This window comes from Streptopelia decaocto, assembly GCF_964273445.1.
Source record: "Streptopelia decaocto genome assembly, chromosome: 9".
Classification (NCBI taxonomy): Eukaryota; Metazoa; Chordata; class Aves; order Columbiformes; family Columbidae; genus Streptopelia; species Streptopelia decaocto.
In genome coordinates this window covers 3,699,726-3,713,732 of record NC_138664.1, presented here as the reverse complement: position 1 = coordinate 3,713,732, position 14,007 = coordinate 3,699,726, and the positions used below count along the sequence as shown (strand labels likewise).

General features: G+C 38.9%; 1 protein-coding gene across 3 annotated transcripts in view; it reads right to left on the bottom strand.

The window, feature by feature from the left end:
* Window positions 1-14,007, bottom strand: part of ADAMTSL3 (ADAMTS like 3) — a 176,489-nt gene that overhangs the window by 76,476 nt on the left and 86,006 nt on the right. For all 3 annotated transcript variants that reach the window (XM_082060787.1, XM_082060789.1, XM_082060788.1), the window contains exon 6: window positions 11,222-11,458. In XM_082060787.1, the coding sequence (XP_081916913.1) occupies window positions 11,222-11,458 (237 nt within the window). The remainder of the gene's footprint in view (window positions 1-11,221; window positions 11,459-14,007) is intronic.

Below are 14,007 nucleotides of genomic sequence, written 5' to 3'. Positions count from 1 at the left end.
AAGGGTAATCTCTCCCCAGATCTCACAAATGCATTTCCATTTCATAGTGTAATCTCGTGTTCTAAATACTAAGAATCTGTTTATTCACTGGTCAATTAATTCTCAAATGAAAAATTAAGCTGCACATTGTGATAGTCTGTGTAAGAAATTGAGATTTATATTAGTTTAAGCTGTTGTATATTCGTAGGCTATAGATGCTGCAAGCCTTTGGTGGGAGGAAGGTATTGAGGGAGCAGAGCACTAGGCAAGACCAGCCCATTAATGCCCAAAATTATAAAAATAAACATACATACTGAGCTGTTACACACAGTCACTATGAAAATAAACTCTCGTTGCATATAACAAAAATTATACAACTGTGCAAACACAAGGCACTATTGCATCCGCCATGGAACGTAAGAAAAAAGATAATCAGCACAGCAGCATACTTCACAGGACTGTTTAATATAGTATTATTGCTTGCTTTTTTTTTGAGTAATACACAAATGCCACAGAAACTAAACAGGAGTGCTAGCTGCAAGGGATTTCCCTGGATGTGGGAACAGCTTTCCGGCTCCCCTGCCAGCAAAGGTTCAGCCAGATGCACTCACCCTCTGCGGACTTCCTTCCGACATTATATTTACATCAACTGTTATGAATATCAAGCAATGCTATTCTGGATCACAATTTAGGCCTGAAATGAGCACAGAATTTCAGATTTTGTTGAACAAGAAGCACCCAAAAAATCTGCAGGTTTTAATGTGACAAGCCTGAACTTCAGACCTAATTCAACAAGCGTTGCTACCGTGCGATCTTAGTGAGTCAACACAAGGGTGGGGTGTATTTCAAACCTGATTGTCTAGATTCTGCCTTTTTCATCTGTTTGTAAAAGCTTGATGACAAGTAGTATTTCTCAGACAAGCGGACAGCCATGGATCTCACCAAAACAACGGGAAGGTGCAAGGTACAGCTTTCAGAATCAGGCCTCAAACACATCTGGTAATTTGGCACCAAACATCATGAATTTAAGGTACTCATATTTTAGCCAACAACTATTAGAAAAGCACAGTTTTGGAAGAAGCATTTTAAGAGAGCACATGTGTATTTGCAAGCAAATCTGCAATAAGGATGAGAAAATGATATATGGCAGCAGCCTTCCTCAGTTCACACGCCATCTCAGCAAGCCAAAGAGCTCTGATGATTTTCACTATTAAGGCAGTTGTTAGGGTTAATTTACCCCACACTGCTCGCTGTTTACACAGCGAAGGGATAAGCTATAAACATTACAGGCAGACTGGGAAAACATCTGCAGGATTTCAGGGCATATTCAGAAATAATTATATTAGGTGATTTTAACGTAGGCTGCATAAATGAAATAAATGATAACACGCACTGTGTAATGGAAGGAGTGGGACCCTGTCAAGTAAGGAAATCTGCAATCATAAATACCATCATTCAAAAAAAAGATACAAGCATTGTAATGACTATGTTGGAAATGAGCTTCTCAGACAGCTGGGAGAGTACTGACCAATAGGTAACAAGAAGAACAATAAGTGGAAACTTAATATAAAATAAAGAATTAAGAAAACGGGTGCTTTGTGCATTTAATAAATTGGCCATGATGGGGTCTCTATGAATTTGGATGTGATGGTGGGATTATTTTCAGGAAGAGATGCCCAATTCATTACTATTTCAGGACAGAACATTAATATATTATTTGACTGTGTTCTTCTAATGAAAAATATAGAAATATGAAAAAGAATAATACCATTTTCTCACAAGAAGTTGGGATAGAAATAATCTGATCAAGCTGCCAACAGAAATGCTCATCTGCTTCAACCAAGTCATAAACCAAATACCATATATATATATATAAACCAAATGCCAGTGCTATTGTGAAAGACAATACCGAAGGGTGTTAAATATTTTGTAGCATGCTTAGAATAGTCTATGTAAGTTCAGAAAGGCAAAGGAAGAGCAAAAGGTCAGGGTATAAAATACTGCAATACAGATGAAAGAAAAAAATGAAATTGCTGCTGATACGTTAGGGGTGACTACGGAATGCTACAAATATTTTTGCAAATATGAATCCAAAAATCACTCAGGAGCTCCCACAGCTGTTTCTTTAGCTCTTATTCACTTAGTAGGATTTCAGCTGAAGAATTAGACTTAAATAAATAAATAGAGCATGTTAATTTTGATTTATGAAGGTCAAAGTATAATGTGTTAAATTCAAGGATCTTCCTCTCCTAAGGAGTTGTCTATAGTTAACTACAATGAGAAAATGGACAGGACCACAAGGTGACAGATTTTTAACTGAGCTTCTAATACGGCAAAAAAGCACTGGAATGAAAAATCTGGAACATCTCAAACCCCCTTCAGGGTCTTCTCTTAAGAAACAAATACAAACATAGACTAGAATTGCCAACGCAGAGCCCAATGCAGGAGCAGCTTTTGCAATTCCAGCTTTCGCTTGCTAGACCAACTGCCCACTCACCTCCAGCTGCAGGCACTCTCTTTCATAATAGGCACAACACCATTTTTTGTAGAACTCGTTCCACTGAGGTGAGTTGTCAATTATAAAATTATGTTTCTGGGATGTTAATAACTCAAGATGACTTCAAATAAAGAACCTGAAGACATCCTATTCTCTTCAAAGGAAGAATACTGAAGTGAAACATGAGTAAAACAAGAGATCTGTGCATAAAGAGCACCATTTAAGTGTTAAGTATCATTATTACTATCAAAAGCATGTTATTATCTACCCCAATATACATAATTATGTATAACATTTCTCTTTAGAAAGGGGGTCTCCTTCTATGGTCTTCTGGAGCCAGAGTTCGCGGTACAGCCAGAAAAAACAAACATACTGAGTTCTGCTAATAGAAATGGCCACAGAAGAATAAATCACTGCTGTTTTTATTTGTGACAGAGACATAAATTCTACGAAACATTAAGGCTGAAGTTGCACTAGTGCCATTCTTTCTCTACCTGCTGTGTCTTAGACTAAGCTCTTTAGCAGACAGACCATTTAAATATCCAGCAATGTGTATGTTAAATACTATATCTTTTTCTACATTGTCTAATAAAGTTTTGATTGATATAGACTGCCATTTATCGGAGATTCCATTAAAATGAGAAGTTACATTTTTCAGTGTTCTATGTTCGCTCAAGGGGCCGGCAGCAATCAAGGAGTGATTCCCTTTATTAATGTGATTGAGTTTAATAAAATAAAAACAGAAAATCATATTCAACAATACCTCAATATGACATAATTACTGTCCCTCAATGGGACAATGCTCAGGGAAAGCCAGCTGAAGGCTGCTCTGTCTGCATTCACACTCGTGTGCCTCCACCAACCCGGCTGTTTCAAAGGATGCACAACCGTGTGCGCTCATGAAAGAGACCACTATGGGACTTCAACAGAAACATACAGGTAGCATTGATTGATAGTTACATTCAGCCAATGCAGAAAACCCAGGAAATATTTTAAGGGAAAATGCTCAATATACTTAAAATCTTAAAGAAATTGTGTTGAGCAAGGAACAGCACTGCAGAACACACAAACGGAGATGATAGTTGGATTTCTTCACAAGAATGTGACAATTATAGAGGAGATCCTTTTCCTCAAGGGCTGAACAATCTGTAGTTATCCCAGTACGTGATGCGCAGTAGGTTTTGTCCTAAAGTTGGCTAATGACAGATGTGTGATGGCAACGTCTCACTAAGAGAACCTTGTGTTGCTTGGACCACTGATCTGCTGAAGGGTGGCAAAGACTTTGTGGACAGGGTGCAATGGGGTTTTCACTGTCTGTGAAATGTGTCAAGATGTGAAAAATATAGAATGAAAGTAAACTATTGCACCAAACAGATCCGGTGAAGCGGTGTGACTGCCCTGCCACGGGGATAGTAGTACCTTAATTGTTAGAACCAAACTGTTCATTTCAGCCTTATGAGAGATCAGAACTAAGATAAAAATGGAACAAAAATGTTTACATACTTTTAAAGGTTATCAGCATTGCGCAAAATACAAGATAACCTCAGAATTATTTCCGGCAAAAATATCTTCTGCAAGTCTTGTGACTTGACTAAGAAAGGACACATGTTTTATTTCAACAGTTACTAGTTCAAGAAGAAAATAGAGAAAAATCCTTACATACCCAAAAAAGATAAATCTCTGCTGCAGTTTATTAGAATCACTCTCAAAAGGGAAAATTAAAGTCCTCAGGGTCTTGGTCAGGGAAAAAGGATTTCTGTTTCTACGAACACAGACACACCACAAAATCCAAAACTCTGAGAAATTAAGGCTGTAATTTACTGTACAGCTGCATGTGCTATCGCAGTCCACAGATCTCATTGCATTAATGTCAGCTATTTGTTGCATTTTCTCCTGCTCTACTTGTCTTAGCACAGACTCACAGTACGGGCAGATGTTGGGAATGTCTGCATCCACACAACAAATAATTTTAAATATGGCTATGGGAGTTAATGGTGATAAAAACATGAGTATAAAACCCGTCATGTGAAAATCCTGCTCTGTCTTTGTCAATATTTTCCATGTATCTTTGTCCTGCTGTAAAACCACTGTCATTCAGAGCCCATCTATTCATTTAGTTTTCAATTTCTGCTCACATCATCTGCTTTGTGATAACTCGAGTTTACACTTTATTTCTCCACAGATAAAATATGTCCCTGGAGAGAATATAAAGAAAAAACTCCCACTGTCTTTCCCATGCTCATCATCTGCAAGTAATTGATGCTGACAAGCAGAGGGAGAGATACCAGAATATATCTTCAATCAAGAAAGTCACTTTTCTTTTTCCAAATTACTTTTAAAAGTTGTGTGGAATATCATCTCTCAAGCACCACTTTCAAACTCTGGTTTATCCTCATTAAAGATTTAATTTGGGCTGAGATACTATTGTGTCCTCACATGGTCCTGTCTCACAACTCTTCCGTTATGTCTAAGCTCAGCCTAACAAAGGCCTGATTGTGGCCCAGGTTCTCACATCTCTGCAACTGAGCCATGCAGGTCCATAGCAGCCCAGACAAGCTGACATGGGCTTCAGCATATGTTAATAAACAGAGTGCAGCCCTTTCAGCGACCTTGGGTATGTGCTCCGATTAACAGTGAACGTTCCCACCCACCACGTCCCAGCAAGCGAAGCAGCAATCCCAGTTGCTAAACTGAACAGGTATTAGTGGCAGTGGGAGTAAGAAAATTTCCTGTGTAAGGAGTTTCAGCTGTTCACAGATGAGGAAACAGGGAGTAAAGGAAAAGTGTGCCAAAATGCAAACCTCACAATAGAGGCATAAAATAATTCAGAATGATGGGCACGAGGAGACACACCGCAATATTCAAATTCCCCAGCCATCCATACAGAAGAAAAGTGTGTAAAGCAATAAAAAGAAACCCAGAAGATAAAAAAAATATATAGTGTATAAAAATCATTGCATATTAAGGGCTCCTAAAAAGACTTTGCACATATTTCTGCAAACATTTTATATCTGAAGGCAAAAGGCTAAAGAGTGTTCCGCCATTCTGTAAATCCACTCCCATCATATAAAGCGAAGTGTTTCCAAAGCATTTAACTCTTACTACAGGATCTGTCACTCAGATTGTATGACCACCCAGCCAGGAAGCAAGTACCCTTTCCCACACAGTTTTCATTTTAGAAAATACACATGCACACACTCAGAGGGTAGGACACAGATTCCCATCGGGCTTCTTGTTTGTGAGAATGCTTTCAAAAAATATATCAATATATGGAATCAGATTACTCTGCTGCTTTTCAGGCTGGGTCCAGCCAAGTCTGCCTCGCTACATGAAAGTGAAGTTCGCACTGGGGGATTTGAGGGTCACTGAGGCTCTAGTTAAGGATGGCAAACGAATCCGGAGTTTTTCTGTCACTGCACACATGCTTTGGGACCTTGCTGGAAACTCAAATTGCTTTTGCACAAAGCTCACTAAAACAAAGCAAGACTTGGCAGACAGAGTCACTTAGGAAAAAAAGAAATATAGATAAGAAGCTAGAGATGAGAAAGAATCCACCACTTATCTGACAAGAAAGGATAAACTCGGACAGTAAGAAATCCCTGTGGGGAGCATTTCTCCATAAGAAACAGTAGGAAGGAGAATAAGAGAAGATCTGAAAAGAGACATCAGTTTCTAGCAGCAGTGAGCGGCTGCAAATTAAAAACAAGTGTTTCCAAAAGAACTTTTCAGTGTCTGGGATGATCCTATTGTTACCTGCAGTAAAAGCACATCCCTGAGTTACCAACAATGTCATCTCAAGGGAACCACTACACCGAGGTGGACTGGGACCCTGACAGCGGTGCAAGTGTGTCTATGGATAAGGTTTCCTCCATGCTCCAAAACATACTTTGCATGTTGGCTAATTAATAGTACTGAGGAAAGAACGCCAGCTTCAGTATAAAGGTTGACTTAACGTAGAGCTACCTCGAAACCAGTTCTTCCTATGAATAATTACTTGAGGTTTGAAGGCTTTTTTTGGATAAAAAGGCAATGCTGATTAAAAAGAAACAAATAAATAAGATAAAACAAGGGTTTTTAACTGCTATTCAAGAATTAACTACTCTAACATGCAAGAAACACGGCCTTATGTCTGCAGTAACACTGGATGGGAAGGAAACGTTGCTTTTTAAGTAACTGAGCACCAAACCTCCTGTGCATATTAGGGAGTCCTTTAACAAAATATGTATCTACAGGAACCCAAAGGGAAAGTACACAAAACGTATTAAATTAACACTTTGAGAAAGCAACTCAGAATAAAAGGAGTCCAGATTCAGAAGAAATTAATAATCTGCTATGATTGAGTTTTAAGCATGACCAAAACACACACACAAACAGAAAAGTGCAATATTCTTCCAAAAGCTTATAGAAACTGTTTGCAACGACAACTGAGACCAATATTTACAGCAAGCCTAAGAGTGTATTGTTGGCAAGTGAGATGCCTACTTACCATATCATGACACGAGGCAGAAAAGAACTAGTATGGCAAAAGTTGATGGCACTCCGCTTGACAAATGTGTTCTGATGTCAGCTGAATTTATGCCATATGCTACAAAGCATCGTGTAGTGTCTGCCTTTTTTGGAACATAAACAACTTGCTGACACTAAATGGAAAGTTCATTGCTGGATTTACATCATCTTTGACCTAATTGTGACAGCCTAGGACAGAACTACCCAGGCTGTTCCCTAGGACTCCAGATTTTTTGGGGGATGCGTGTATTTATTGTCCAAACACATGACTCCATATTGGGAAAATTACCACTGTAACCGCTTCAGGTACTGACTCAAGTAACACCCCATCCTGCATTTTGGTAAGAAAAAAAATAGAGAAAAGAAAAAAATCCACCACAACAACAAAAAAAACACACACCACATGTGTGTCTGCATGAATTAAAATAACTAAAATAAAATAAAATATAAATGAGAGAGGCAGGGTCCCGAAGCAGGCAGAGTAACTGGGTAAATGTTGCCCACACGTGTGTCTGACATGCAGATGTTTTTAAATGTCTCCACCCACATCCAGATGGGCACAGCAGGAACATATTATATGAAAAAAAATAAATGTGTTGGGAGTTGTGCAGAGACTAGAAAAAAATATCAGAAGTTAAGTGTGAAAATCCTCCCGGCAGTGAAGTTTTGACCTGTCCCCATTTAACACAACAGCCCCAGATATTTGCTTTTGTAACAGAAGCGTAGCGGTAGCAGACTCAAACGTCATCAAATGGTTTGGCTGAGCTAAGCCTCAAAGCAACCCCAAAATATCCTATTAACTTTTCCAATAAAATTTTCCCTGCTCCACCGCCTTTAGATTTTACTTCCCCTGAAGCCTCAAACCTCTTACCCAGTGAGCACTTTAGTCATGTCATGGTTTTCTTTGCTTGTCAAAAGAAGTGCAAAGAATCAGAACTGAAGCTGGACAAGGGGAACTCATCGTCCTTGTAAATTCATACGCTGCCAAGGAGAGAGCTGAATAAGAATCCAAGAGGCAGAATTAGTGATGCAACCCTAACTTACCAAGAATAAGAAAAGAGATGAACGTGAAGTCAGGGGCAGGGGGAAGGGAAGGAGATGGGGAAGCTGAGATCTTATGAAACCTGTCAAATTTGAGACAATAAATGAGCAAAACCAGCACCAGTTGCAAAGGGACTCAGGGAAGCCCATCTCCTTACACTAAGTCTTTGGTGCTCGCAGGCATAAAAGCAGAGATATCCACATCAGCAGTATGACATGTTTATTTAGATGAGTTAACTGTAAAAACACTTGCCAAGTTATTTGCAGGTTGTGCCAAGTATATGTCAGAACCCAACAGACCGATCTTATAGCAACAATTGCAGAGAATGACGATTCCACCGTCTCTCAAACAGCAGTTGACTAAATTAACTCTCTTTTCCCTGAAAAGATCAGATGTGAATTTGTATTCTCTTCCTGCTCGAACACGAGCAGCAACAAAACTCTGTGCCGCTTTCTGAGAAGTTCCCCACCTCCTGCGGTCCCTTGCACAAGTAACCAGCCTTTCCTCTCTGCCCTCTACATTTTAAATAGGAGAAATTTGCCATTTGTGCAAAAATACCTTAGCAGTAGCCAGTGACTTAAAGGAAACAGAGTGAAAGCACCTGACAACTCCTGAGGTTAAGTTATGCATCAATTAAACTGCATAAATCGCAGCATAGGACACATCCAAAACATATATATATATATATATATTTTTTTTTTTCTTTTTCTCCTGGAGATGTTCTCTCACAGAGAAAAATATTTTTGTGAAATTAGAAGGAATACTGACAAAAAAAAAAACTGAAGGGATGAAGAAACGGATTCTTATCAACAGTATAGAAGATTTCCAGTGCCTGCTTCTGGAATGACCGATTTCTCCTGCTACTACTCAGCTTGTTCCAAAAATGGATTACATTTCCAAGAATTTAATATCAGATATACACATGAATACTACAAAATATTACATATACCTTTCAACTGTTCTTCACAAAGTTGGATCCAATCTAGACAAAGTGAATTTTATTCTATGCATGAAAGGTGGGAGATGTTTGAAGTCGCTGTGGGAGACACTGGAAACCTCACAGCACTCCGAGCAAGAGTCTCACAAGCCCCTGGCTTCAACATCCAACAGGGTGAAAGCAAAAGCTTGTATTAGAAGAGGAGACATCGCTAAGAATATTGCAAAAGAAATGTATGATTTGGCAAGTGCTTCCAGAGCGTATAGAGGTATATCCTATTTTAAATGTGCAGGGTAATGAACGTTGATGGATACCACTGTGAAGTACTATTGACAAATGCTGTCTCTTCTGTTTCAGAGGCAGCAGATGCATTGTGTGTTGGCACGACTGGTATTGGAACTGCATAGTACACATAGAAGTCACATAAAACCCACAGCAAGGTCCAGATAGTATATTAATGTTGCTGTAATCCACACACCAGTCTTCTGCCAAATGTGTCAAATTTTCCCCTATAATGGAGCTATTTTGCTCACTGGGCTATATCCTGCATTTTTGAGTCGCACACATTTCAGGAATTTAACAGAGCAACAACCACTTGCAGAGAAAGAGAACTAATTGCAATAACATATCCATTCTATATAAAATTGTTCTGTTAATAAAACTTAAGATTACAATATTTCTTTGCTAACGAGACATAGGCAAAGAAGTCTATGGCAAGCCACAAATATCATTACTCTCCTATTTATACTAACCGTTTGAAGTCAATAGTGTAACTCTGATATTAAATATATCTACAAATGTAGATTTCCAGTAGAAAGATACTAACAATCAATTCACTCAATGAGAACACGCACGCATTCATCTTGGATACTAACATTTGTCACCCTGAGTGACTGGTGCTCATAACAACTGGTTCAAAGTTATTGAGCCTGAAGTTGTTCAAAAAGTCATTATGTTAGTCATTGATATCACCTACAGATGTATCTTATAACCAGGCACGCAGGGCACATTGTACATGTACCTTGTCTGTGCAAGGATGAGTCTCATTCCTGCTTCTGGCTGCCCAAAGCCTTTCAGCTGAGGCAGAAAATGCGCCGATACAGAGATGCAGCGGATAGAGAGAAAAGCCTGGGTAGGACTGGTGGAACTAGGCAGGATGCTCAGCTGAATGAATATCAGCTGGCTAGAACCAAAACTGGGAAAAATGAAAAATGACGATACTCAAGACAAGAGTACCAAAGAATTATGACATCGTCCTCCCTCCTGCATTCCTGTTCTCCAGTTATTAAGGCAGCACAACGTACTGGGATCTTACGCTGGTCCATACAAAAAAATTAAAAGCTAGAACTGTCTGTCTTCGTCTCAAGGTTGTCAGGAGGTTGGGTCACCTGGACCAGGTCAGGTCAACCCATGAAGATGCAACATCTCCTGACAGGGAGCTGTGTCTGGAGGTGAAAACAGGCAATGAAGAAGCTTCATCTGGTGAAGTGTTGGCAACCTGCCAGCCAGTTCTGTTCTCATACTCGGAGGTTCTGACCAAATTTTCAGTTTGACATGAACGTTCTAAAAGCCTGAGAATGCCTCTTCCATCAAGGGACTTCCCAGATGCAAGCGTGTTAGCAAAGGGTTTGGAGACTGGGAGATCCTTGTTTGTTATTTTTGATGTTTTTATCAGACAGGCCCTCCATTATAGATCGCAAATCTATAAATTCCATAGGTATCCAGGAATTAAAGATTCAGCACTTACCTTGTGGAAAGGTAAGGAATTTACCTTGAAAACATTTTATTACTGTAGACATATTTATTGCATGGACTCACAACTTATTAATGGAACGAAGAAGTGAGACTAACACACAGACACACACTCCGCACCTGCCCTTCAGTTCTCCATCCCAGGAGATAAAAGACTCGGAGAAGGAACAAAATGAAACTGAAGGCTATGTAATTCCATCACACTCTAACAAACATACTAGAGGTTAGAAAGCTATAACTAGTTTCACTAATTTTTTACATGTCTAAATAGAAGGGTACGTGAATCTTGTTGGCCTTTTATTTATATATAGAAATATCAACGGCTAAGGCAGCCAGGAACTTCTGTGTGCAAGAGAAAGGTGAGTTATCTACAAGCCATTTGGCAGCGTCTGCAGATACGTCTAAAGTAAATTGATACACGAAGATGAAAAATAAACAGAAAGAGATCATTTAATGTGCAAAGTGTCTCACAACACAGGTCACATTTAGATTTACACTATGAACATACCTGGCATATTCCACTGATGCACATATCCAAGGATTCACTATTGCAACGGGTACCGTCGAGTACTTTTGGGGCAAGCTCCACAACCAAGTTCTTCCCCAGCGCCTGACATTTCAGGGCACACGGTGCAGTAGGATCATTATACACAGGGATCCACTCATAAAAATGTCCCTGGTATTTGACATCATTGTAGGCTGAACACTGTTGTGCTCTGAAGTCACCAACATCCGAAGGGCAGTCCTAAAAACAAACCAAAGGAAAGATTTTTCTTAAGAAGGGAATATTTTGCACTTCAATGAAGTTTTCTGATGATCAGCTTGTTTCAAGAACTGATCTGCTATGACAAACGTGCCCTATTGCAAGGTTTTACTGTGTGTATTAAAACAATTTATATTGCTTAATCCATTGTTTGCAATGCAAGTAATGGAATATCATGCATATTCCAGTAATAACAACATAACTGATATGAGAGGACAACTAAAAACGCTATTTTTTAATGACATTATATAGTACACTTAAAGTCTGGTTCTGCAATAAAAATCAGTTTCTAAAGGAACCTATGTGTTTTAAGTGACTATAATGAGAGGTCTGACATTAAATATGTCTCTTTTCAATAGCTCTTTCCACTTAAGGATTTCTGAGCGCTCTGCACTCATTCATCAATTCATACATCAGAATAATGAAAGAGGTATTATTGCTACTTATACATAAAGAAATAAGCATTTGTCTAATTAATTGTTCAGTATTGCTCAAAGGGTGCAAGAGCACTAGGAGGAGACAACAGCACTTTCAGTGCTTAGTTCTTTAATCTAATTACAAAACACCTTTGCCTCCTGGAAGCAGTAAAGCTTATTTTATTGAAATAAAATATACTTCAAAATGGTAACTATTGATTATATAGTTCCAGTTCTAACGAGACAGCTCTGTATGTCCTGCCATACAGGGCCTTAGAATATACAGCTGAAAGACCAAATATGAGAACTGTTTGAAATAAAATATTCTAAAATATTTTTTCTCCATAAAGCATTGCACCCAAACAATGATGTTAATATTAAACTATGGTGACAGGAATGGAGATGAAGACTGATTTACTCAAAAATAACTTTGGTAAAATACTGACAAAGGAGTTATAGTGTGTCAAACAATTTCTCACTGAAGACTTCATTTGAAAGTATGTCCAGTCAAACAGCCCATACGCCAGACTAAAAGGATATTCTTCCAGGAATTCCAACTGCACATATAAGCCAGATGTGAGGCTGGTTTTAACAAAGTTTTGTTTTCGTTGGATATAGGAGTGAAAGATTGTGATGTGTCAGCTGAACTTAGCGAACTTATTGCCAAGTACTAGTTAGCAATACTAACCCTGAACACAGCTTCAACCTTATCGGTGAACTGAGCCTCCCCTGAAAAAAGCCAACGAAATCCTGGGTGCATTACACAGTACTGAGGATTAAAACGTATATGAGAGAGGTTTGAATTCCAGTCCAATGCTCTTAACAACATTGTCCTAACACCTATTCGCTCCCATGAATCCGGATGAGTTGGCATTGCATTAGCTCAATACTTTGACAATGCCTTGGAGACTTTTTTCCACCATAGAAAACAGTAACTTAGAAATGTCTCAGGTTTATTTATAGTCTGCATAAAATACCTTCTAAAATCAGTATTCTCCCTACTGATCAACAGGTGCGGTTTTTGCAACTGAGCACCAAGCAATTCGCTGGGAATTCCCAGTAATGCTTTTCAACCCTGTCCAGTGCTACATTATACAGTGAGAAGATGTCAGAATGATGCTAATACATTTTGTATTATTTTTAATCTGGGATAATTCTAGTTTGAGCCATATTTTTTTGAACTATAAAATGATGGAAATTACAGTCACTGTAATACTTTGAGAGTTTTACCTTTGCAAAATCCCCCAAGTCAGAGCTTCTAAAAACATCAAGCAAATACGGTTAGAAACCACCCTTATTTACTGCAGTGTTACTCCAGAGACATTCACCAAGTTTGCACTGGTGTGAGAGCAGAATTTGGCTCTGACTTATCTGTCACCTCTCATTTTGCACAATAGCAAGTATAAAAATCGGAGGAGACTTCAGGGTTCATATGGATACCATATGGTTCCCTTCCACCAGTGCAAACAAAGGAGTAGCTAAGGATAGAAATAATAAGTGGAAGTTAGATTCAGGTAAAGTTAGAAGCACTGTTTTGGAGTGGAGTTACTCAGCCACGCACAGCTACCTTGTCATCACAAAGAATTAAAGAGCTATCTGTAAAATAGGCAGAGCGATGGCCTTAGGCTGAGTTTTGACAGGCTGTTGTTACAATTCATTATCGCTTGGTGTTGATGCAGTGCCAAGACACAAACACCACAATGTCAGGATGTCAATCCATGGTTACTGTATGTTTCTCATTGAGTCAACATAATGCAGCTCCTTCCTTCCACTTGCTTCCTGGCTGCTTGAAAGCAAGTGAATTCTCATCTCCCCATTCTGTTTTGGCATCTTCAAAGAACACCAAGTGATCCTGGCAACTCGATTCATATGCCAGCTCCACCTGCCTTATGTTTGAGCTGTGTTCAAAAGCAGCAGTATAAAAAGAGCATCACACAAAGGGATATCAAAGGGCTGAAATTATTATCATTTGCATTATATCAGAATTTGGATGGCAACCAAGTTCAGATCCCTGTTTTCCTGGGAACAATACCTATTTGTATAAGGAAAGTTTATACTCTAAACAGAAATACAACAAAGCACAGAAAGGAATGTAATCAAGACAACAAGAGGACT